The sequence below is a fragment of the Mustelus asterias genome, chromosome 1, assembly GCF_964213995.1.
Source record: "Mustelus asterias chromosome 1, sMusAst1.hap1.1, whole genome shotgun sequence".
Taxonomy (NCBI): Eukaryota; Metazoa; Chordata; class Chondrichthyes; order Carcharhiniformes; family Triakidae; genus Mustelus; species Mustelus asterias.
Genome location: NC_135801.1, coordinates 112,937,512 through 112,964,692, shown reverse-complemented (window position 1 = coordinate 112,964,692; position 27,181 = coordinate 112,937,512). Strand labels below are relative to the sequence as shown.

The window sequence follows — 27,181 nt, the reverse complement described above, 5'->3', positions numbered from 1 at the left end:
ATTTTGAAATTGTATACCTAAGTCTAAGTCATTAATGTACATCAAGAAAATTATCACTCAGGCAACTTTGTCCATGTGCTGCTTTTATTCCGTGAGCTTCAACTTTGCTGACAAAGCTATTATGTAGCGCTTGACCAAATGTCTTTTGGAAGCCCATAGACAACACATCAACTATATTTTACCTTCATCAACGTTTTCTGGAATCGCATCAAAAAATGAAGCATATGTTTCTATGTTTTTATGTAAGCATGATTTGCCTTTAACTTGATTTCCTTAATTAATCCACATTTGACCAAATGACTGTTAGTTTTGTCTTGGATTATTATATTTACAAGCTTTCCACAACCAAGATGAAATTAACTGGCCTATAGTTGCTGGTTTTATTAGGTGTAATATTTGCAGTTCTCCAGCCCTCTGTCATCACAAATATAAATACACTGAATAGTGTGATGGTACCTAGTGTTTCTTAATGCCAACAAATAGATTCTGACCCTAATCCATCCAGGACATCTCACTCCAGAAATATATTTGCCTAACTCACTGCTGTAACTGCACCTCCTTTTGTTCCTTTCCTGTCATTCCTTAACACTCTGTATCTGGCTATATTTAGTACCCAGTTATGCCGTTTTTTGAGCCTGGTCTCCATTATCACCCGGCACAGTTAGCTGCCTGTGTTCAATTCCAGCCTCGGGTGAATGTCCATGTGGAGTTTGCATGTTCTCCCCGTGTCTGCGTGGGTTTCCTCCAGGTGCTCCAGGTTCCTCCCACAGTCTGAAGATGTGTGGGTTAAGTTGATTGACCATGCTAAATTGCCCATTAGTGTCAAGGAGATTAGCAGGGTAAATGTGTGCGGTTACGGGGATAGGGCCTGGGTGGGATTGTTGTCAGTGCAGACTCGATGGGCCGAATGGCTTCTTTCCGCACCGTAGGGATTCAATGATTCTATACCATTCCCATCTGCCTTTTTGAGTCAATTTGGCTCTTCAGAACTATAGAGAGGGAGAAATGTGTTAGTTGAGAGAATTGCAACAAGATGTAGCAACTTTATGAACAAAAGACAAATGGCTTGATTTGCGGGGGTGGTTGTTGCACTGAGACAAGAAATATATGGAATATTTTTAGAAAAGAGGTTTAAGTTGTAGGAGAAAGGTCACAATCTAAAGTTGTTGGACTCGATGAGGGCTGTAATGTGCTTAATGGAAGATGAGATGCTGCTCCATCAGCTTGCATTGAACTTCATTGGAGAATTGCAGTAGGTTAAGGATGGACATGTGGGCATGAGAAAGAGGCACTAAGTTAATATGTTTATGAAGACAAAGCTTTTCTCCTTAACCTCTCATCAAATTACCTTAACAATTACTCTAAGGTTTTCCAGTCCAAAAATGTGCAGGTCAGGTGGATTGGTCGTGCTAAATTGCCCCTGAATGTCAGGGGGTTTAGTGGGGTAAATACATGGGGTTATGGGGATAAAGCCCGAAAGGGATTATTGTCGGTGCAGATTTGATGGGCTGAATGACCTCCCTCTGTACTGTAGGGATTCTATGATTATATGATGTTTGGACAGTAGTTGGGTCTACTTGGCACATTGTACAAAATGTTTGGGTGACATTGAGAGGGAAAGAAACCAACATCTCAATACCACAACGACCTGAACTATCGGGTTGCCACAGATTTATCTAAAATAATAGAAAGATTTATGGTGGCTCCACTGTACCTGTGCCAGTCAAAAAAGACCCATCCAGCCTAATCCCACTTTCCAGCTCTATGGCCATAGCCTAGAAGTTACAGCATATTAATTGCATACCCAAGTGTTTTTTTGAATGCATCATGGGTTTTCATCTCTACTACATTTTAAGGCAGTGAATTCCTGATCCCCTCCACTCTCTGGTTTAAAAAAAATACTCCTCAACATCCTTCTCATCCTTCCACTAATTATTTTAGTTCTCTGTCGATTATTGACCTCTCTGATAATAGAAATGCGTCTTTCCTACCCATTCCATCTAGACCCCTCATAATTTTATACGCCTCAATTAAATCTTCCCTCAGCCTTCCTCATAGTTAAAATTCTCCATTCCTGGCAACATTCTCATAAAACTCCTCTGTACCTTCTCTAGTCCGATTGCATCATTCCTGTAATGCACTGACCAGAAATGTACAGAGTACTCTAGCTGTGGTCTGATCTGTGTTTCATACAGTTCTAGCATAATATCCCTGCTCTTTTTCACCAAACGTTGGTTAATAAGGAAAAGTATCCAATATGCCTTTTTAACCATCTTTTCTACCTGTCCTGCTATCTTTAAGAATCTGCGTATGTGAACTCCAAGATCCAAATGTTCCTCTATACTTCTCATAATCTTGGTGTGTTCCTTTGCTTTGTTTGTCATCCCCAAATGTATTGCTTTCACTTCTCAGAATTGAACTGCCATTTTTCTGCCCACCTGACGAATTCATTGATATCTACGTGCAGTCTACGGCTTTCTTCCTCACTATCAACCATGTAGTCAATTTTCATATCATCTGCAAACTTCTTAATCGTGCCCCCTGCATTTAAGTTTAAATCATTCATAAAACCACAAATAACAAAGGATCCAATACTGAGTCATGTGGTACCCAATTAAAAATAGCCTTCCAGCCACAAAGATTCTTGTTCACTATAACCCTTTGTTATGGATGGGGAAAGAAATGGTGGGATACCTGTTGGGTGTCAGGAACAAGATTTATGTTTCGTGATTTTCTTTGTTGTGAATGTTAATAATGGACATGGAGCAGACTTTCGGGTAAGTTTAAATCAGAAAAAAATTGTGATTTTTCACACACAATTCCAAAATGTAAACACAACAAATAGCACTTACTCCTTTCACTTAGGCAAGCGCATACAAGTAGATGTGGATTCTAGATAGAATCTCAAGAAACAAATCTCATGCAGATTGAATCCTTTAAGATGTACATAGTGCAGTCCTGAATGCATTCACTCTCATGATTCTTTGGAGTTGAACTGAAGTTGGAAGTCTCTGGATTTTGGAAGAAGTTATGACCAGGTTTCAAGGAGGCAAATCTTTGCAAGTGAAAACCAATTAGTCTCAATAAGCTGACTGGTTTTCAGGCAGGGTTTTGTTCTCCTGACTAGAGGAATGGTAAAAGTAAAAGTTTATTTATTAGTCACAAGTAAGGCTTACATTAACGCTGCAATGAAGTTACTGTGAAATTCCCTATAGTCCCTATTGTCCTGTTGCCTTTAGACTGACTGGTTTCTAAGATTTGTTATCAGAAGATAGTTTTGATCACATGATCAATACTTCTATTATCCACCCAGATTGGCTTGGAAGTCCAAAACTATTGCTGCACAATGGAGAAAATGGATGGGTTATTCACACCTTATGTTTAACTGGTTTCTCAGTTCTTTTTTGTTCAGTATCGAGCTTTGAAACAGTGGGCAGAATTTTACAAGATTTTTTTCTAAATGTTGGGTGGGCGTGAAACTGAGAGAGTTCCAGATCCATTTTTTGGGTGTGTTTTCAGGCCCAATCTTATGCACTCTGTCTTTAAAATTTTGGGTGAATCTGTTTCTCGCGACAGAAGGCATTGGTCAGGACTTAATGCGCCTGACAACCTGTAGAGGGAGGTATTGTGCATGTGCAGACCTCTGATGCTGCATATGTGCATTAACAGTAGCAGGAGTCTGACAGACAAAGAGAGCTGTCAGGCCCCTACTACTGCAGGCAGCCTCAAGTAGTACCCGGCCGGCTCCCTGCAATCGGGGGGGGGGGGGGGGGGGGGGGGGGGCAGCCCCCATCACCCAGAGAGATCTCGGACCCCCTCCCTCCCCCACTGATTGTTGCCCCAATGCCCTCTCCCACCGTTCACATGCAGAGTGGTAGTGGACCCCCCCCCCATCCATTGGTCCTGCCCCTGACACTGCCCAGTGGGCATTACCCAGATGCCAGGCTGGCATTGCCAAGGTGCTAAAGTGTCACTGCCAGTCTGGCACTGCGCAAGGGGCATCCCCGTTTTGCCCTCGGCCTCCCCGGGGGGCCTCAGTGGCCTCCGGTTTCACTGGCAAAGCCAACATGACTGTTCCCCGTTCATGGGGAGCAGGTGTTTTCCTCAGCGGAGAGAACCTCTCCCGGCAAGGCCGTAAAGGCAAGCGAGTCCGGACGATTGAGTGCCGGGCTTGCTCGACACATTCAAAACATTATTTTAATAAATTTAAATAAATTAACCAGCCTCTCCCTCATTCCCGATGAAAGGCTGACCGCGTCAGAAATCCGGGTCTAGTAGAATTAACGCCGGTCGCGAAAACCGGCGTCATTCACGAATTTTCCCAAAATGGGCATAAAGCGGGAGTACAATTCCGCCCAGAGTGCCTGAAAGTCTATTCATTTTGAATTTTGGATAAGTCGACAACAACAGAAGGTATGAATTCCAGAGATGGTTTCCTCTTGGTATGTTCATGTAAAGGGGGCACTCCACCTGTAGTTATTCATAGAACATAGAAATGTACAGCACAGGAAAAGGCCCTTTGGCCCACGGTGTTGTGCTGAATGCGACACCAAATTAAACTAATCCCTTCTGCCTGTCCTTGGCCCATATTCTTCTATTCCTTGCATATTAAATGCTTTTCTAAAAGCTCCTTAAACGCCTCTATTGTATCTGCCTACACCACCATCCTTGGCAGTGCATTCTAGACACCTGCCAATTTCTGTAAAAAAAACTTGCCCCTCAGATATCCTTTGCACTTTCCCCATCTCACCTTAAGTGCATGCCCAAGGTCCCTGATATTCAATCAGGACCCTTCTGGAAACTGGAGATAATTGAGTCTATGCAGAAATTGAGAAAGTCCCCTGACCCTCAGCAGCCATCACATCAGCCTTCTGATGTCCATTTTTAAAAGAAGGTAATTCCAGAAATACAATTCATATTTAATCCATGACAATCTTTTACTGGGCATGACACCTTCGCTTCTTGTCTCTGAAAAATTTCGAATCCAACTTGTCAATTTCCTTTGAACCCCATGAGCTTTTAATTTTCTGATCAGTCTGCTTGGTGGGATCTTGTCAACACCTATTTAGATTGCATCAAATGTACTGCCCCTATTGACCCTTCTTGTGACCTCCTCAAAAAATTCAATCGAGTTCACCACATGACCTCCTTCCCCAAATCAATCCATGCTGATTAATCTGTGCTTCTGCAAATTATTATTTTTACTGTCCCTGAGAATTTTTAATATGCCCATCCCAATCTTAGGCTGACTGGCCTGTAATTACATGGGCTGTCTGTTCCTTTTTAAACAATTGCACAACATATAGCAATCCTGAAGTTCTCCAGCGCCATGCCTGAAACCAGACATAGTTTGAATGTTATAATCAGAGCTTTCCATTATTTCCTCCCTTGATTCACTGAACAACCTGGGGTATATTTCACCTGGCCTGGTGATTTAAAACACCTTAATATTTAATCCGTCATTATTTATCTTGTCAAATATTTCACAAACCTCTTGCTCCTTAACCACTATCTTTGTTTTGCCCCCTCTATTATGCAACGTATTCATTAACAACCATGCTTATGCCTTCCACCTGCACCCACAAGTTTTTGGTCTCTAATTGGGCCATACGTTTCCTTAGTTATCCTCTTGCTCTTTATGTATTCTTAATACATCATTATCTTTCCTTGATTTTACTTCTCGGAGTTTGCTTGATCTTCCTTATCAATAATTAACAAGCCCTCTCTTTGCTTTCCTAATTTCCCTTTCTAATTTCATCCCACACTCTTTTAGTAATATTGAGGTTTTTGGCATCTCTGATATAAGCTATTTTTCAATTATCCAAATCTGTATGATTATTGACATCCAGGCGGCTAAATTTGGCTTCCACTCTTTTTATAAGGAATATATTTGTACTGAAACCCCACCCCTCCTTTGCACCTCTGTTGGTATGGCCAAGGTTCAGGAAGTATTTCCCAGATGAGCCATTGCCTTATTAGTTGCAGAGCAAGATACAGTCCCCTGCAGCCTGGTCTTTGTTTGACTATCTGGTGGTCATGCATTTCCCTTCTGCCTGCATACCCTTAATCTGTGGAGTGGCCACCTGTCGAAACAAGCAATCCATGTAGCTCCTCGCCTCACAGATGCACTGCAGTAACACAGGCTGCTGCTCAAGCTCTAAAACATTGCACATGTAGTTATCCAGATTTTTCCTGGAGTTCCCAAATGGAACAGAATGTGCATCCCACAGGAATGAGGTGCCCTGCCATACCTCTATTTATCAGACTAACTAAACTAAGCTGAAATAAATTGAAGACTTAATTTAAAAATATATTCAATAGCTACTCGACAGTCGACACTTTTCCTTGTGCTGACATCACTTTAGTTTTTTTAACCTCATTCACTGATCCCCATGCCCACCCTGCTCTGTGCTTACCCAAACTCCTTCACATTTATGTCCTTTCCCTCCTGGCTCTGGTTATAAAAACTTCAGCAATTTGCAAAATTGGCCGCATGGCTATCAGAATATATAACTTAGCAAACTTACATTTTAATTTCAATAAATATACAGTAAAAAGAGCTCAAACAAGTTCAGGTAATTGGAGAACTTGTGAAGAACTCAAGCATGCTTGCTGCTGAATGATTTCTACAATGCTGCCTCTCCCTGTTCGTACAGTTTCTACTGGGATATTTAAACACCCATTTTTCTGTTGCATTTGGACAAAGTGAGAGTTCTACACCAAAAACACTTCGAACGGAGATTTCAAATTTAAAGGCATTCATGTACATATATATAAGTCCATACATTAGCATACATGTTTTGGACAGTGGGAACCAATTGTTTTGCAATTTCTCTTGAAAATTAGCTAATTGAATGTTTAGTAAAAGCCCACTGATGTAATACATTGCTCAAATATTCAGCATCAAACTTTGTTTCTGGATCACCATGCTTTGTGGTTATAATAACCATTATATTGAGTGAACTATTTTTTTCATTGGTGTAGTTATGTTCTAGTAATCAGAAACAAATTCTAATGGATTTATTCTCATTTGTAATTTCCTGTGTCCTTCCCTTAGTTAAACAGTGACTCAGCAACAGATGATGCTGCTCCAAACCATGTGGATTCTCTGCTGCACTTAAAAGACACAGCAACCAATGTGGTGTCTGACGAAACACCACTGCCCAGAGCTGAGACCCCAAATTTAGAGACACCTCTTCCAGATAGCGCTAACAGCCAGCTGCCTGAGGTGGGAAGCAATGTGGGTAGAAATATGGGTTGGTGCATGGCTGATTTGGGATCTTTCTAATGACATTTATTCCTTGTATATTTCTGCACTGAAAGTTGATCAAACATTGCAGATTCACAGAGCCATATGAAGTTTTAATATTTTTAACCTGTGACAGTATTTAGACAAGATGTATCTATTATATGATCCTTAAAGGGTTGTCTTTAGATGCATGAATTGTTTGCATGGGTTAAAAAAATCCTTTTGTATAAGAGATTTAAGCAACACTTTTGCAGAGATACAATTTGAAGAAGAAATTTGCATTCTCTCTTGGTTAATTCTGTGGTCTTCAAGGGTGATGGTGATTTTACTAAGTAACTAATCCTAAGAAATCTGATTTATGGGCTTGGCAATGTTAATCTTTTCTTGGCTTTGCATTTGCACTTTGATTGTGGGTTGAAATTTTGGGTACTAGCCTCAGGCTTGCTGTGTTAGCATATCATCCATGTCACTAAAATGACAATGTATAGGCCTATGAAATAAGGCTGGTTAGTGTCACCTTTGGGGCTAAACCTGATTTGTAAGTATAACATTCCTTTCATACTACATTACTAATATACATTTGATAATTTATGTCTGGCAGTTTTCAATTGCTTATTTTTAGTTTCTAAATATTGCAACTAAAATTCCTACTAAATTTATTGCTGTTATTTAAGCATTTGCGCATAGAACTAAAACTGAATTCCTTTTACTTTTATGAAGGAAAGTATATTTTCAAAGTGCAAAGTGATAATGCATATGGTTAAACATTTCTCATTTTGCTCCTATTGATTGCATCAAGTGTTTACGAATCAATTTAAGCATATTTGAGATGGGGAGTAAATCTTCCTAGCCGAACAAAGTGCCTTAAAACAAATTTAACCAGTGTGTGATTTTCACATTCCCATCTCAAATATTGAGTAAGGTTGGTAACTTGGTAACTATTTGTGCTAAATTGTGAGACAGTTTTATATTGTTGACTTGTATCAACTTGAAACAATGTATAGACTAATCAAAGTGATGAAGAACATTTTAACAGTTGTGGCAGAGGTGACAAAACCCCAAAACAGGTGGGCATTGCATTATTTTGGCCAATGGACAAGTAGGCCTGGATTTTCATCCTCGAGACAGGTAGCAGGAGTTGGGAAAATTCCCAGCTCAGCCTGCCCACTTCAGGAGAAAGTACCCGTAAGAACAGGCCAATCAACCTGGGAAAACCTTCAGGGGTTGTCAAGTGTCACGGCAGGCAGCCTAAAAGACCCACCTTGGTGCTGTGAACTTTGTCCCAATTAAAATTAAAAAAGGCCTTCCAGCTCTAACTCCTCACAGCCCTCCCCTCCCTACACATTCCTCAATCACCCTTGCCAAGGAATGGCACTTAGAGTCATAGAGGTTTACAGCATGGATACAGGCCCTTCGGCCCAACTTGTCCATGCCGCCCTTTTTTTTAAAACCCCTAAGCTAATCCCAATTGCCCGCATTTGGCCCATATCCCTCTACACCCGTCGTACCCATGTAACTATCTAAATGCTTTTAAAAAATAAAATTGTTCCCGCCTCTACTACTACCTCTGGCAGCTTGTTCCAGACACTCACCACCCTCTGGACACTTTTGTACCTCTCCCCTCTCCCCTTAAACCTATGTCTTCTAGTTTTAGACTCCCCTACCTTTGGGAAAAGATATTGACTATCTACCTTGTCTATGCCCCTCATTATTTTATAGACCTCTATAAGGTCATCCCTCAGCCTCCTATGCTCCAGACAAAAAAGTCCCAGTCTATTCAGCCTCTCCTTATAACTCAATCCATCAAGTCCTGGCAGCATCCTAGTAAATCTTTTCTGCACTCTTTCTAGTTTAATAATATCCTTTCTATAATAGGGTGACCAGAATTGCACACAGCATGCCAAGTGTGGCCTTACCAATGTCTTGTACAACTTCAACAAGACATTCCAACTCCTGTATTCAATGTTCTGACCGATGAAACCAAGCATGCCGAATGCCTTCTTCACCACTCTGTCCACCTGTGACTCCACTTTAAAGGAGCTATGAACATGTACCCCTAGATCTCTTTGTTCTGTAACTCTCCCCAATGCCCTACCATTAACTGAGTAAGTCCTGCCCTGGTTCAATCTACCAAAATGCATCACCTCGCATTTATCTAAATTAAACTCCATCTGCCATTCGTCAGCCCACTGACCCAATTGATCAAGATCCCGCTGCAATTGGAGATAACCTTCCTCACTGTCCACCATGCCACCAATCTTGGTGTCATCTGCAAACTTACTAACCATGCCTACTAAATTCTCATCCAAATCATTAATATAAATGACAAATAACAGTGGACCCAGCACTGATCCCTGAGGCACACCGCTGGTCACAGGCCTCCAGTTTGAAAAACAACTCTCCACAACCACTCTCTGGCTTCTGTCAGGAAGCCAATTTTGTATCCATTTAGATACCTCACCCTGGATCCCGTGAGATTTAACTTTATGCAACAACCTACTATGCGGTACCTTGTCAAAGGCCTTGCTAAAGTCCATGTAGACAACATCAACTGCACTGCCCTCATCTACCTTTTTGGTTACCCCTTCAAAAAACTCAATTAAATTTGTGAGACATGATTTTCCACTCTCAAAGCCATGCTGACTGTCCCTAATCAGTCCTTGCATCTCTAAATGCCTGTAGATCCTGTCTCTCAAAATACCTTCCAAAAATTTACCCACCACAGATGTGAGGCTCACTGGCCTGTAGTTCCCAGACTTTTCCCTGCAGCCCTTTTTAAACAAAGGCACAACATTTGCCACTCTCCAATCTTCAGGCACCTCACCCGTGATTTTCGGTGATTCAAATATCTTGGCTAGGGGAACCTCAATTTCCTCCCTAGCCTCTCACAACATCCTGGGATATACTTCATCAGGTCCCGGGGATTTATCTACCTTGATGCGCTTTAAGACTTCCAGCACCACCACCTCTGTAATACGTAAACTCCTCAAGACATCACTATTTATTTCCCCAAGTTCCCTAACATCCATGCTTTTCTCAACAGTAAATAATGATGAGAAATATTCATTTAGGATCTCACCCATCCCTTGTTGATCCTTAAGAGGCCCTACTCTCTCCCTAGTTACTCTTTTGCCCTTTATGTATTTGTAGAAGCTCTTTGGATTCTCCTTTGCCTTATTTGCCAAAACAATTTTGTGTCCCCTTTTTGCCCTCCTGATTTCTCTCTTAACTCTACTCCTACACCCCCTATACTCTTCAAGAGATTCACTTGATCCCAGCTGCCTATGCATGTCATGTGCCTCTTCTTCTTCACCAGGGCCTCAATATCCCGAGTCATCCAGGGTTCCCGACTTCTGCCAGCCTTGCCCTTCACTCTAAGAGGAATGTGTTTACCCTAAAACCTGGTTAACACACTTGTGAAAGCATGCCACTTACCAGATGTCCCTTCCCACAGACTCCCCCAATTAACTTTTGAAAGTTTCTACCTGATACCATCAAAATTGGCCTTGCCCCAATTTAGAATTTTAACTTTTGGGACAGACCTATCATTCTCCATAGCTATCTTGAAACCAATAGAATTATGGTCACTGGTCCCAAAGTGATCCCTCACTAACACTTCTGTCACCTGCCCTTCCTTATTTCCCAAGAGGAGGTCAAGTTTTGCCCCCTCTCTGGTCAGGCCATCCATATACTGAATGAGAAATTCCTCCTAAATACACTCAACAAATTTCTCTCCATCCAACCCTCTAGTACTCTGGCTGTCCCAGTCAATGTTGGGAAAATTAAAATCTCCGACTATTACCACCCTATTTTTCTTGGAGCTATCTGCAAACTCCTTGCATATTTGCTCCTCAATTTCCCGCTGACTATTTGGGGGCCTATAGTTCAACCCTATCAAAGTGATTTCCCCCTTCTTATTTCTCAGTTCTACCCATATAGACTCAGTGGCTGAACCCTCGGATATATCCCCTCTCAGTACGGCCGTGATGCTTTCCCTAATCAAAAGTGCAACTCCCCCTCCTCTCTTACCTCCTGTTCTATCTTTCCTATAGCATCTGTACCCTGGAACATTAAGCTGCCAGTCCTGTCCCTCCCTTAGCCATGTTTCAGTAATTGCTATAAGATCCCAGTCCCATGCATCCAACAATGCCCTGAGTTCATCTGCCTTGCCCATCAGGCCTCTTGTATTGAAATAAATGCAGTTTAATCTGGACTTCCCTTGCTCTCTGTCTTGCTTTTGCCTGACCTGTCTTGTACTCGGATTACTGACACTGCCTTTACTAATTGATATGCTCTCTTTAACTTCTGTGCTGTCCTCAAACTTCTCTTCTGTCTCCCTACTGCTTTGGGTCCCACCCCCCTGCCAAACTAGTTTAAACCCTCCCGAGTGGCTCTAGCAAATCTCCCCGCCAGGATGTTAGTCCCCCTCCAGTTCAGATGTAACCCATCCCTCTTGAACAGATCAGCCCTTCCTCAGAAAAGATCCCAATGATCCAAAAATCTAAATCCCTGCCCCCTGCACCAGCTCTCAAGCCATGTCCATGCACTGTACACAATAAGGTGTGGTTTAAAAATACTTTTTAAACAGTCATTTATTAGTAGCTTTCCAACTACTTGAAAAACCTCCCAGTCCAATCAAAGTGTTAATCATCCATAGTCTTTAACATTTCAGTAGCTGAATCTGCAGGAACTTTAAATCTTTTATAAATAAACTTGGTGAAATTGACAGCATAGATCAGAGAGCCAGAGCTGTCAGTCATATTTTCTTTGGGGTTAATACTCTCATGTATTAATAATCTAACCTAAAGTGGCGATTTTAGCATGATCAATCCATCTAAGCTGTTCATCCTTGTACTGTGGGAGGAAACTGGAGCACCGGAAGGAAACCCACATGGAGAACGTGTAAACTCCACACAAAAAGTAACCCAAGGCTGGAATTGAACCCTGATCCTGGCGCTGTGATGCAACAGTGCTAACCACTGTGCTGCCTGATCAATTGGATTATCAGTTGGACTTTCTTTATAGTTCCAAACCAAGGTATAAGCAGCATAAACATTGCCAACATTTAGAAAGCCAAATTCATAGAATCATAGAAACCCTACAGTGCAGAAGGAGGCCATTCGGCCTATCGAGTCTGCACCGACCACAATCCCACCCAGGCCCTACCCCCACATATTTTACCCGCTAATCCCTCTAACCTACGGATCTCAGGGGCAATTTTAACCTGGCCAATCAACCTAACCCGCACATCTTTGGACTGTGGGAGGAAACCGGAGCACCCGGAGGAAACCCACGCAGACATGAGGAGAATGTGCAAACTCCACACAGACAGTGACCCGAGCCGGGAATCGAACCCGGGACCCTGGAGCTGTGAAGCAGCAGTGCTAACCACTGTGCTACCGTGCAGGAGAAATTCTACTTTCTCCTGAAATTAATCAGCTGTTCGTAACTTATGACAAGACTCCATTTTTAAAATTGCATCTTAGTATGTTGAAATGTTAGTTTTGGATATTTAAAACCTAATTGATCAATGTAATTGTGAAAATATCATCAACAATTTATGTTTGGTGCTGTATTTCTAGTTCTGTATTTGATTGCAGGATGCCAGTGTAGCTCTGAAGGATGAACTGGCTAACACTGTTGGTGAAGACACAGTTTCAGATATTAACCAAGAATCCCCAAAGATCCAAGAGAATCTTGTTCCTGGGAGTTCCCCAGAGTCCATCTGTGATGAGGATGTCACCCTTGCACTTAAAGAGCTTGACGAGAGATGTGAAGAAGAGGAAGCAGATCTTTCAAGTCATTCAAGGTATTAGTTCTATATTACCCAGCTAACACGAGAGTGCCAAATATAATTATTTTTTCCAATTAGCGCATTACTTTTTATTGTTACATTTAAAATTGGAAGAGTAATAGCCACGTATTTACCAAACCCATTGTAGTATATGTAATGAGCAAGATTTTGCGAGTATCAGAGAAGGGACATCACTCATACTGACTGACAGCAAAGAAAACCACCCACAAAGATTTGGCCCGCTCTAGAGCATCGGTTTTCCCCATTCCAAACTAACTTTGAATCTGGCACCATGTGTCACATGTAGCAACAGTGGTGTCATCAGGGAGGCTGTTCAGTCTATTGGGTTGAAAAATTCTCTCAGTCACAAAAATCAGGAAGTTAAAGGAATTTAGAATTCACGTTTTAATCATTTTGCGAGAAGTTAAATATAGATTGGGGTATACATATGGAATTAAGCTAAAACATCAAATTTTAAAAAACAAGTGTTATTATCTTAAAAGTAATGGCATTTTTAAATATTGTGAAGGAATGCCACTCCACACTTCTAAAATTACCCTTTTGGGGCCAGACGGGTTCTTCAGCTGTAATTATGACTTTTAGTTGAGCCATTTAAAAAATTCAGTTACCCTCTATTCAAAAAGTCTTCGCAAAGACACTTTTTTTTAACAGCAACCATAATGTGTCAAAAGTTGAAGTTGGCATCAATTTACTCATTATGTGTTAATTTATATGCAAAGACCATCTACCCTGTTGAGAAGTTTATCACTTGACGGCAACTCCAGGTTTCCATATTTAGCTGCACGTGTGCAGGCACCAGGTATTGCTGTCAATTTTATACAGGAATGATGGCGAACATTGCAAGTTTTGCCAACATTGGAAGCCAAAATTCTGGGCTAATGTAGATTAATATTTGAATCTAGTGGTAAGAATAGAAACATTTTTAATCAAGATTATATAATATGGTCATGCTATTATGTGGAGCTGATGATATGGCATTAGTTTGATGTTCACCATAGGATAAATAGTAATAATCAACACAAACATCTTTAACTCCTTCCAAACAAGTGACACAATGTTATAACCAATTTATACTTTATGTTCTCCATTGAAACCGTCCACACGTGGTCATAAAAGTAATTCTGATTGCATTTCAGTGTTTTTGAAAGATATAGGATCATCAGTATTCCAGTATTCATTGTTAGGATCACAACTTTTTTATGAATTCTTACCCCCATGTTCTTTTTGATCTGAGACAGTGCTGTACTGAAAAGTAGAACTTGGATTTAAAATATTGTTTGCATGGTACTTTCCAGCTTAACTGTGTGTTTAATTTGAGCAAGTGTTTTTTCAGAAAATTATTGCAATTTCTCTTCAGTACTTTTATCCCCAGTTCTCAGCATTGATCCTTCAGTTTCAGAACACTGTTGTTCTTTTTGTCTTTCGTGTTCTTTGGTCAATCCATACCACTGCTCTGATGGAAGTATTTGTTCCAGTCAGATGTTAATCTCTGGTCAGTAGGATCTTTGCAGCAAAAGGTACACAGCCTGCTTGAAAGTATTAAAGCACAGGCTAAAACTCCAAAGAAGCAGAAGTATTGAGCTTAGTATGTAGAAGTACTGCCCATCTTTGGATCATGTTACTTCAGAAGTAATAACCAAACTTAGTGTTCCATGTCCGCTTACAAAGCTGGGGGGAAGAACTTGGTGTCATGCACAGTCATCTGTGTCTCTCGTATACACTTTTAATAATGGCTGAAGCAGAAATAGCCACTGGCTATTTTGCAGCAGTACAAAAGCACTTTCGCTCGGAATTTGAGTATCAGTATAAAATAGTTTCCTATTAGAACTTCTGGTTTGGTACTTGGTCCAGAGCGTTTGGCTGTCACACTCATGCTCTATGTACCTGCTGGACTGAAAGGTACTAATCAGGCCTTGTTTCGTGATGAATAGAGCGTATATTCAAAGCTGCGCAGAAGTATTTGAAAGGGCTATGCACTGCAAAAAAAAAAGAGCCATGCAGAACAACTAAATTTTAAATTGAGCTTTGTTCATACCCACGCAACGTTTGTTAGTTGATCCTTTTGAGTTGATCATAAAACTACTTATTTCTCTGCTTAGTGACTGTGGATTTCAAAGAAGGTTGATCTCCTTTGACACAGATTTTAAAAGGAGGCAACAAAAATACAGGTTCCAAGCGTCCTTTATTCAAACCTTTTGTATTTGTTTCTGAGACATGGGCATCACTGACTAGGTCAGTATTTATTGCCCATTGTAACTTGCGCCCGAGAAGATGATGGCATGTTGCCTTTTTGAACTGCTGCAGCTCACGCAAAAACACCCACAGTGCTTTGAGGAAGAATTTTGACTCAGCACCAATAAAGGAAAGACGGTATAGTTGCAAGTTAGGATGGTGTGTGACTTGGAGGGGAACGCCATTGGTGGTGATCCCATACATCTACTCCCTTGTCCTTCTAGGTGGTAGGGGTCGCAGATTTGGAAGGTACTGTCGAAGGAGTCCTGATGAGTTCCTACAGTGCATCTTGTAGATTGTACGCGTTGCTGTCATGGTGCATTGGTGGTGGAGGGAGTGAACATTGGAAGTCGTGGATGGGGTCCCAATCAAGTGGACTGCTTTGTCCTGGATGATGTCAAGCTTCTTGAGTATTGTTGGAGGTGCACCCATCCAGGCAAGTGGAGAGTATTCCATCATACTTCTAACATGTATTGTGGATGGTGGATAGGCTTTGCGGAGTCAGGAGATGAGTTATTCTCTACAGAATTCATGGCCTCTGACCTGTTGTAGCCACAGTATTTATTTGGCTTGTTCAGTTCAATTTCTGGTCAATGGTAACCTTTAGGGTGTTTGTATTGGGGGATTGAGCAGTGACAATGCCATTGATTGTCAAAGGGCGATGGTTAGATTTTCTCTTGTTGGGGATGATCACTACCTGATATTTGTGTGGCAAGAATTTTGCTTGCTGCTTATCAGCAAAGCCTGAATATTGTCAAGTTTTGGCTTCATATATGGATACGGATTGCTTCAGTATCTGGGGAGTCATAAATGGGAACATAATACAATCATCTGCAAACACACTCACTTCTGACATGATGGTGGAAAGACCATTGATTAAATAGCTGAAAATGGTTGGGCCTCGGACACTGCACTGAGGAACTCCTGCAGCAATGTCCCAGGACTGAGATGATTGACCTCCAACAATCACAACCATCTTTCTTTGTGTTAGGTATGACTCCAGTGGCTGTGAGTTTTCCCTTTGGTTCCTATTGACTTCCATTTCGCTGGGGCTCCTTGAAGCCACATTCAATCTCATGCTGCCTTGATTTCAAGGGCAGTTGCTCTCACCTCCCCTCTTGAATTCAGCTGTTTTGTCCATGTTTAGACCAAGGCTGTAATGAGGTCATGATCTGAGTTGCCTGGCAGAACACAAACAGTGCATCAATGAGCAGGGTATTGCTGCACATGGAGGTCAACCTCTTTTCAAGGTTCTTTAAAGAAGGAGACATTTAAAGAAAGATATTACAATTCCAGAGTGCCTTTGACAAATTCCGAGATCTGGTAGCATTTCAGAGCTAATGAAGTACTTTGGAAGTGTTGTCACTGTAGTAATGCGGGAAAACAAGGCAGCTCTACCAACAGCAGTGAGATAATATATACTGGCAAACCAGAAGAATTCCCTGCTCTTGGAATAAGACCATTAGATATTTTACATCCAGCAGATCAGATCCTCCAAAACTACAGCACTTCTGCAGTATACCATTTAAGTGTCAGCCTAGATTATGTTGCTAGAGTGAACCATGGTTCACATCATTTAATTCTATTCCTTGAGTTGGTGATTGGGATAATGAAGGAACTTGCGTCATGTATTAATGTACTTGTATTAGCTTAGCATTTACAGGAAGCAACTAACTGGTTTTCATTGTGCTTCAATACATTTGTATACCTTCCACTTTGAAACATGGATTGGTTGCAGGAGGATATTTTATGAGGGATCACCTCGGTGACTGAAATTGAGGACATTTGCATCTTCAAAAAAATGTTTTTTAATGTCATGGTGTCAGCTCAGATGTCAGCTTTCTGTAGCCCAATCTAAACAGTACCATTCCCCTGTTCTGTCCCTGTAGCCCTGCCAGTTTATTTCCCTCAAATACCGTCCAATTTCCTTTTGAAATCATTCATCATTTCATAAAACATGAGATATAGGAGTAGAGTTTGGCCATTCGGCCTATCGAGTCTGCTCTGCCATTCAATCATGGCTGATAAGTTTCTCAACCTCATTCTCCCGCCTTTTCCCTGTAACCTTTAATCCGCTTACCAATCAAGTACCTATTTATCTCTGTGTTAAATACTCTCAATGACTTGGCCTCCACAGCCTTCTGTGGCAATGAATTCCATAGATTCACCACCCTCTAGCTGAAGAAATTCCTCCTAATCTCAGTTCTAAAGAGTCGTCCCTTTATTCTGAGGCTGTGCCCTCGGACCCTAGTCTTGCCTACTAATGGAAACACCTTCCCCACGTTCACTCTATCCAGGCCTTTCAGTATTCTGCAAGTTTCAGTGAGGTCTCCCCTCATCCTAAACTGCATCGAGTGCAGACCCAGAGGCCTCAAATGCTCCTCGTATGTCGAGCTATTCATTCTTGGAATCATTCTTGTGAACCTCCTCCGGACCCTCTCCAGGGCCAACACATCCTTCCTTAGATACAGGGCCCAAAATTGTTCACAATACTCCATATGTGGTCTGACCAAAGCCTTATAAAGCCTCAGCAATACATCTCTACTTTTGTATTCTAGTCCTCTCAAAATGAATGCTAACATTGCAGTTGCCTTCCTAACTACCAACTCAACGTGAAAGTTAACCCTAAGAGAATCCTAAACTCGGACTCCCAAGTCCCTTTCCACTACCGATTTTCTGAATTTTCTCCCCCATTTAGAAAATAGTCTACGCCTCTATCCTTCTACCAAGGTGCATAACCTCACACTTTCCCACATTGTATTCCATCTGCCACTTCTTTTCTCACTCTCCCTAACCTGTCCAAGTCTTTCTGCAGCCTCCCCGCCTCCTCAATACTACCTATCCCTCCTACTATCTTTGTATTGCCAGCAAACCTCGCCACAATGCTCTCAGTTCCTTCATCTAGATCATTGATGTATAAAGTGAAAAGTTGTGGTCCCAACACTGATCCCTGCAGAACTCCACTAGTCATTGGTATAAAGTGAAAAGTTGTGGTCCCAACACTGACCCCTGCAGAACTCCACTAGTCACTGGCCAACATCCTGGAAAGGACCCTTTTATCCTTACTCTCTGTCTTCTGCAGTCAGCCAATCTTCTATCCATGATAGTACTTTGCCTCTAACACCTTGGGCTCTTATCTTGTTCAGCAGCCTCCTGTGCGGCCTTGTCAAAGACCTTCTGGAAATCCAAGTCGATAACATCCACTCGCTCTCCTTTGTCTAACCTGCTGGTTACCTCCTCAAAGAATTCTAACAGATTTGTCAGGCATGACCTCCCCTTGATGACATCATGCCGACTATGCCCTATTTTACCCTGGTTCTGCTTCCACCACTCTTGTAGGCAGAAACTTCCGGGTCATTATCACTCACTGCTTTTCCTCCAATCACAAGAATACACGAAATAGAAGCAGGAGTAGACCACCAGGTCCGTTAAGCCTGCCCCTCATTCAATACAATCATAGCTGATCTATGCAGATCTCAATTCCTTTTTGTGCCATTTCCCCATAGCTCTCTGTTCCTTGATCCATCAAATATTTATCCACCTCCACTTTGAATGCTTCTAATAATCCAGCCTCCACCATCCTTTGGGGCAGAGAATTCCAGAGATTCAGCACCCTCTGCAAGAAGAAATTTCTATGCACCTCAGTTTTAAACGACTGACCCTTTTTCTTTATCCCTGCATCTCTTGCTCTAAAGCTTACATTTGTCTACCCTCGCCCTGGATTGCACTAAAATGTGACCCCTCTACAAATTCTGTCAGAGATATTGATCCTTAATCCTTGAAAGGAGGTCAGCCTCCTTTATCCTCTGGTTTTCCAGAATTTGCTTCATTCATGGGAAACTGCCAAAAATTGGGAAAACATTCTGATCATGATTGGTTCGGATAACAAACTATACTACTGACGGGATGTTATTTATTCTGCTTGTTGCCAATTCATCCATTTTATTCAGTATTTGAATAGAGTCACAAGTATGCAATCCAAAACAAGAACCCTGTGCCCCCTAGTGGAGTCCAAAAGATTTGCTGCTTTAGGGAAAAGTGACTGCACCAGATAGTATGTAGCTGGGGTTAGTAACATTGATGGCAAGGGTAGCAACTGTCAGTAACATTTTGATTCATGTAATATCATTGCATTAAACTAAGACTCATTGCAACGCTTCATATTTTCCTACAATATACTTTCTAAGGATCTGGAAAGGAAGAAGCTCCTTGTGCCCCTCAGCCTTCCTTTTCTTCTGCATCCACTGGGCTTTTAAAACCCAGGCTTTGCTGCACCTAAACACTTCTGTTTGATTTATCTCTTAGCGTACACTTTTGATGTTCTGCACTGTCTTGTCAAGATTTATTATAAAATTGCTGCAACCATTAGATGAGAGATCTTAAAGTTTGGCAGCCACTGCATTTACAGCCTTCCTGTTGTGATGTTCAAATAGAAAACCCAAGCCATTTAAGGACGAAATTCATGCCATTTTCTCAGTGCTGTTGTGAAGTGATTGTTCTGGCTCTGCAGCAATTGGAAGCAGATTGTTTTGGCTCTGCAGCAATTGGAAGCAGATTGTTTTGAGATCTCTCATTGTTTTTTGTTCTGTGAGATTATTTAATCCCATCATCTTTTCTCATCAATGTGAAAGATAAAGAACAAGTGATTAACCTCAGTATATACATCAAGTGCAATAAAATAATTCACTGAGTAAAATGAATAAAATTGATTGGTATGTCAATTAACAGCAAAAGATAGATGACCAAGAGGAAATGTTAAGGAATTTGACAGTTGTGAATCCCATTAAATTGATTGTGCTTGCAAATTGACATGTTGATGCATCAAACCTCTTGAAACAGACCCTACTTAAGATAATTAAAAATACTGTCTACGACAGCAAAAGGTCTGTGCCTTTTCCAAGAGAAACATTTCACTAGTGCATGCAGCGACCAACTGCGTCTATATGCAGATAATCTTCCAGCTAACGCATAGTAGCTGTTCGAATGCACTTGAACCAAAGTGCTGTCTAACATTTGTAGAAATGTTATCTGCATTAAGCAGGAACAGTCTCAGATATATTTACTCTGCATGCTTTGTAAGAATATTCAGTAAACTTGAACAGTGAGTATATATTTTTGTAAATTATGATTTATTATTTGGGTAGATTTCCTCCATTTTCTAGCTTTCTCTGGAACAAAATATACATTGAGTGGAAACAAATATATAGGCATGTATTTTAATTTCACAGTATCTTTTTAGTAATGATTTTGGTTTAAGAATAATTTAATCAGGTTATTGATTTTACCAGTAGTAAAAGATTCTGTAAACTAATATGTAATTACATTGTTCTAATCAAATATGATAGAGGAGGTTGCACCTAAAGAAGGATTAAATTAAATTATGCTCTCCACCCTGCAGCATTATTGTCATTTATTACTGTGTGCATTACTCCTTCAGGCTTTTCGTGGTATTTCTGCACCAAAATTTTAAAAAGTTTTAACTTTCAGAGAATGCCCTGTGGCTGTTTTTACTTCTCAAATGTTACTTTAATATTTAACATTAGAATGCTCCTGCAGAGACTGTGTGTGATTATATATGCACCTATAGGAAAAATTATAAAAGGCTATCCTTATTCTCCATTATAACTGATTGGAAACTAGTAACATTGCAGTCATGGCTTAAGGAATGTATCCTGTGTATTTTTATGTTCCCACTCCTTTTTAGAGCTCGTTGCTGCCCTAAATTATAACACTGGCATCCTTTAGGACAGAGAAGTGGGAAAACTTAGAACACTGACTTCTCCATGACTGGTGTCAATATAATCTACCCAGGGTGTGCTGAATGTTGGGACTAGTCCCGGCACTTTTTTATGAGTTAAAATGACAGTTGATGTCAGGTTTTGCATGTTTCACCTCTTCCAATTTGATAATCCAGTATTTTATTACAATAATTATCAACTGCCAAAAGTAATATATTTATTAAAGTGAACATTTCTTAAGTTATGTCTTTAGTGTGCTGTTATTTTCGAAAGAAACAACCAAAAATTGCCCTGCAGCTGATGATTTTGGATTTAGAAACTGAATTTCCTTTGAGACTTTAATAAAATGTTTTCCTCAACAATATAAACCAGAAACAATCTATGCAAGGAAATTTGTGTGTCCCCGTGTAGGCTTGGAATTGAATTATTAAAAAATATAACTAACCATTTCATTTCCAGTGCAGCACTGTTTGCCAGCATAATCACAAAAGCATATTGGAATTAGGCTTCAGGATTATAATATAAAGCATCAGTGATGTTGGTTTTCCAGACGTACAATGGACTATCAATTATAGAGTTGGTTTTCTACCTAATTCAGATGCTTTGCTTTGATCATCTATTTTGTATCTTTTTTCAGTCAAGATGAAGGAGACCAAGAAGGGTTTCCTGAGATTCAAGCCTCACCACCACCATCACCTTTCCTGTCAGCTATCTTGTCTGCTTTCCAACCAGTGGCTTATGAGGATGAGGAGGAAGCCTGGCGTTGCCATGTCAACCAGATGCTGTCAGATACAGATGGATCCTGTGCGGTGCATACATTTCATGTGTTCTCTAGACTGTTTCAGGTCAGTAGTCTATTACCTGATGAGAATTTTTTTGAGGAGATGACAGATTCAGGAAGTGCAGTAAATGTGGTGTCAGTGAAGTTTGCTTTACTCAAAATTATTGAAACTGAATTTGTCAATTGGAATGTTCTGACTGACATCCTATAAGTCATCCATCATTAACAATGATATGAAGATATTATTGAAGTGAAAATAGTCCAGACTATTTATGTATTTCTGGATGTCTCAGCCTTTTGAATAAAAGTATAATTTAGGTAAGATTAAGTGTCTGCAAAATACAAGGCCTTTAAGCAATGCTTTTGGAATATTTTACAAATAGTGTCTTCAGACAAGAGTTGCATTAAGGGGAAGAAATTTAATATTTCCCCATTCTAGGTGGCAAAATTATGTTTGCAATCTATCTACACCAATTTTATGTTGTAATTAATATATGAGGCAGGTCCAGTAAGTTATATTCTCTAATCCTTTTGTAATATCTCTCATTGATGCAGAGACAACAACAACTTACATTTATATGGTATCTTTATCGTAGAAAAATGATTCACTGAAAAGTAATCAGCCAAAAATTGGATTATGAGCCAGAGGAGGTGCAAATAGAAGGTGTGGTAAAAAGCTTGCTCACAGATGTAGGTTTTGCAGAGGATTTTAAAAGGGTAAAGAAAGGTGAGGAAGCTTAAGAGAATTTCAGGAGCAGGGCTGAGCACCGCTGTTAAAAGAGTGGAATGCACAGGAGGCCATAGCTGGGATGATGGGTGACCAATTGGTGTTGGTGGGTTAATGGGAGACTAGTCGGGGGAGTTGGAATAATCCAGGTAATTACAGGCTGGTGAGCCTTACATCAGTGGTAGGGAAATTACTGGAGAGAGGATTCTTCGAGACAGGATTTGTTCCCACTTGGAAATAAGTGGACGTATTATAGTGAGAGACAACATGGTTTTGTGAAAGGGGAGGTCATGTCTCACTAACTCCAACACCCCCGACTAGTCTCCCATTAACCCACCAACACCAATTGGCCACCTATCATTCCTGCTCTCTAGCTCAAACCTCCTCCAGCTTTGCAACTTCCCCAAAACTCTATTCCTTCAAGTATGGCCTCCTGTGCATTCCACTCTTTTAACAGCGGTGCTCAGACCTGCTCCTGAATTGCAGAAAGAAGCAGGTCATCTTTGCTCTCTAGGATTGTCCTGGAGTAGTGGATTTGACAGAAGAGAGTGTGGCCCAAAAGGTCCATGGTCCAGCCAAATCTAATATTGAATACATAAACTAATAGAGTGCCACCTATTTTTTAATTCAATTTTACAGGATATGGTATTGCTGGCTGGACCAGCATTTATTGCCCATCCCTAACTGCCCTCCATTTCAGAGGGCATTTGAGAGTTAGCCACATTGCTGTGGTTCTGGAGTCACATGTAGGCCAGACCAGGTAGGGACAGCAGATTTCCTTCCCTAAAGAACATCAGTGAACCAGATGGTTTTTTATGACAATCAACAATGGTTTCATGGTCATCATTAAACTTTTAATCGCAGATTTTCATTGAATTCAAATTTCACCATCTGTTGTTGAGAGATTCAAACCTGGGTCCCCAGAGCATTACCTTAGGTCTCTGGATTGCTAGTGCAGTGATAATTCCACTGTGCCACTGCCTTCCCTGATTTACACTACAAGTTTAACATTGCTTTGAAGCCAAAATGGCTTTGCACCAATCTACATAAACCTTGTGCTGATGTGAAAACATTTTAAATTTTAATATATGATAGGAACAGAGTAAAAAGTGATGTTGATAACCAATTGCTTGTTTCTACAGAACATTCAGAAAAAATTCTGTGCCATAACTCATGATTCAGTCAGTCATTTGGGGGACAGTCTGCAGAGGATTGGATCGAAATTCAAGAGCTCATTGGAAATAATGATGATGTGTTCAGATTGCCCTACTGTGTTTGTGGATGCTGAAACTGTAAGTTTTAGACTTTTACTACAATAAAATTAGTAACAGTTGTATAAAAATGGCGTAAACTAATTTGTTATAAAATGCTATGGCATTCCTATCATAGAACCAGAGTGGTTACAGCACAGAAGGCAACTTTATCACATGTATTCATAAAGCTCTATTCTAGAAAATGTAGGTTGCATTTCTTGAAAGTAATTCTTAAAAATTGTTTGCTAGTCATATTTTTGAGCCTTCTGCTAGTTTCATCCAATTTAAGTCATGTGTAAACTTAAACTTGCTGTTCACAAGTTACTTCCTTCAGCAGTTGCCCATGTAATGGGAACTATCAAATTGATCCAGAATGACATGAAAATGCTACCCAGTTCCTGCACTAAGTGCTGACTACAAATAAAGTTTCATTACAAGAGTTTGCATCTGCATGCCTTCATCTCCAAAAATGATCTAGAATTATATTACAGTACCATTGGTAAATTTTGAAATTCTACTCTGTAGTCCAAGATCTTGGTCATCTATATATAGCGTATTACACTTTTATATGTAACATACATTATCATTCATAAGTTCCTAATGACATGCAAGTGAGATAAGCACTTCCCTAAGGAAGTCTATGGCACTGGCTCAGATCAAGGTGAAATGTTTTAAAGGAACAAGTGTGCGGCGCAGTGGAACAATGGTTAGCACTGCTGCCTCACAGTGCCAGGGACCCAAATTCGATTCCAACCTTGGGTGACTGTCTGTGTGGAGTTTGCATGTTCTCCCTGTGTCAGTGTGGGTTTCCTATGGGTACTCTGGTTTCTTCCCATAGTCCAAAGATGTGCAGGTTAGGTGGATTGGCCATGCTGAGTTGCACTTTAGTGTCCCAAAATGTTTAGATTAGGGGGATTAGCGGGGTAAATATGAGGGGTTACAGGGATAGGGCCTTGGTGGGATGCTCTGTCGGAGAGTCGGTGCAGACTTGATGGGCCGAATGGCCTCTTTCAGCACTATAAGGATTCCAGGAATTCTGTGAACAAATGGGAAACCTTGCCAAGTTTCTGCAAGAAATTGAAGCAGAAGAAAATTCTGGAGGAGGTGGAACAGTCTATATCTTTAAGATGCCAGTTATGTTTCTCGGTTTCTTTATTTAACCTCTTTCTTCCCCACCTCTCCTCCACCTGCCACAATAGATGTGAAAGGGTTATATCCATCCATCAGTCCACAAATGAGAAGGCACACGAGCAATTTTTTATCCAGTTCACCACTAGTGTTATTGAACTGGCCATGCAGAGTTGCTGAGGAAAACTTGCACCCTAGTTTTCCTCACTTCATGATTTTTGATGTTAACCAGGAACCTGAATTGCAAACACAAGTGTGTTAAACCACTGAACAAGTCTGTTCACCAGTCTCTGACATTATTTCTGACATAAATATACATTCTAATTTTCAAGTTATTTAAAGTATAACAGGAGTATATAATGTTCACGATTGTTTTTGCTCATTTCTTTGCAGCTTGTCTCCTGTGGATTGTTAGAGACATTAAAGTTCAGCGTTTTAGAGCTACAAGAGCACTTGGATACTTACAATGCCAAAAGGGAAGGAGCAGAGCAGGTGAGCCATAGAAACTCTCCTTTTCTTACATTTGCACTTCTGATTTATATGTGGCAATCTTTACAGAATCACATTTCCACTGATATTGGGATCAAACATTTGAAAAGTATGGAACATTGAAAGGAAGGAAAAACTTGATACTACTGTTTCCTCACACTTCTCTTTTCTCCATTAACCTAGTGCTTGGGACCATATTTGTTCCAGAACACCGAACTGGTGAATGCAACACGTTTATTATTATCATTGTAAAGGAGTGTCCTACTTCTTTTTAGAGTGCTAAATGTTGGGAATGTAAAGTTGAATGAAAATTTAGAATTTGCTAAAATCTGCAGAACAGAATACTCAATTTTTATTTATATAATTTACTGTGCCTGTACTTGATAAGGAAAAACTAGGTACTGTTTCCATTTTCTCACTATCCCAATCCAAAATCACTTCTTGAAGAGAGTATTGGTTGAAGATGGTGCAAGAACATTTTTACCCTGATTTTCTGACTCATAGGCCAGAATTTTCCATCCCCTCCTGCCAGTGGAATCTTCCGGTCCCACCAAAGTCAGTGTGAGAACATCCTAAATCCCAGATGGGAAACTTGGAATGCCGTTTCTTAAACTACTTATTTTTGCAATTTGGAAAAAAGTGTGATAAAAGAGATGAAACCCAGTGAGGAAAGGGAGCAGTCTTGTAAATTATTCAAATAACAAAACATTTATTAAACTTTACAACGCACAAGAAAGGCAGCAGTAACATTTACAATTAACTAGAATAATGATTACCCAGACAGTATGTTTAAATTAACCCCCAATCTAAATCTCCCTATTTTACTAAATGCCGCGAATATACCTTTCCCCAAACAACATCCCATAGGTTTTAACACTATAATCCAAATCCAGCAAATAATTACCACACAGGACCTATAGCTTTCTTTTGGGAGCCTCTCTTCTAGGTTCGAATGGAATTTATGGGGTCTCACAAGACAGACTTCTTCTACTTTGTTTTCTGAACTGTAATTTAATTCGCTGAAAGAGCTCTGCTTTGCAACAGGACTGGCTATGATCTAGGTCTCTAGACTGCTAATCTCCATTTTGTTTAACAAAGTGTCTGTTTTTACCCCACTACTAAGCTAATCTGCATCTCTCAAGTCTTCAGTGCAGCTCAATCTCTATCAATTTATTTTTATCCAATTATTTACCTTTCATTTCATTCCAACTTCTAACAATTATTGCATTTTAAATGTTTCACTGAGACAAAGGGTAGACTGGAGTACAATTGTGATACTTTTTACAATTTTTTCAGCTGACAAATTGGAAGAACTACCTTGTAAGCTGGTAGCATGGCAGAAATTCCATTAGATAAATGTTAATTAACGATCAAGCTTGGATTTTTTTTACCTTTACCACCTCGAAACCCAATTACACCAACCTATTTTCAAAGTTGACAAAAATTTGTAGTCATGACAAAATTCGCACATTGGAATGAAACATTAAGGTATATACCCAAGAGATGGTGGTGTAATGTTAATGCCACTAGACTAGTAATCCAAAGGCCCAGGCTAATGCTCTGGAGATACCAGTTCAAATCCCACCATGACAGTTGGTGTAATTTAAGTTCAATAAATAATTCTGGAATATAAAGCTAGTTTCATCAATGGTGATCATCGATTGTTGTAAAAACCCATCCGGGGTTCTTTAGGGGAGGAAATCTGCCATCCTAACCCAGTCTGGCTGACTAGTGACTCCAGATGCCCTCTGAAATTGCCCAGCAAACCA

General features: G+C 40.4%; 1 protein-coding gene across 18 annotated transcripts in view; it reads left to right on the top strand.

Moving 5' to 3' along the window:
- fryl (furry homolog, like) overlaps positions 1-27,181 on the top strand; it is a 444,177-nt gene that overhangs the window by 361,096 nt on the left and 55,900 nt on the right. For 14 of the 18 annotated variants that reach the window (XM_078217183.1, XM_078217182.1, XM_078217179.1 and 11 more), the window contains 5 exons: positions 7,058-7,240; positions 12,850-13,058; positions 21,672-21,879; positions 23,685-23,834; positions 25,317-25,415. In XM_078217183.1, the coding sequence (XP_078073309.1) occupies positions 7,058-7,240; positions 12,850-13,058; positions 21,672-21,879; positions 23,685-23,834; positions 25,317-25,415 (849 nt within the window). The remainder of the gene's footprint in view (positions 1-7,057; positions 7,241-12,849; positions 13,059-21,671; positions 21,880-23,684; positions 23,835-25,316; positions 25,416-27,181) is intronic. The other 4 variants (XM_078217176.1, XM_078217171.1, XM_078217154.1 and 1 more) reach the window with 1 other exon arrangement.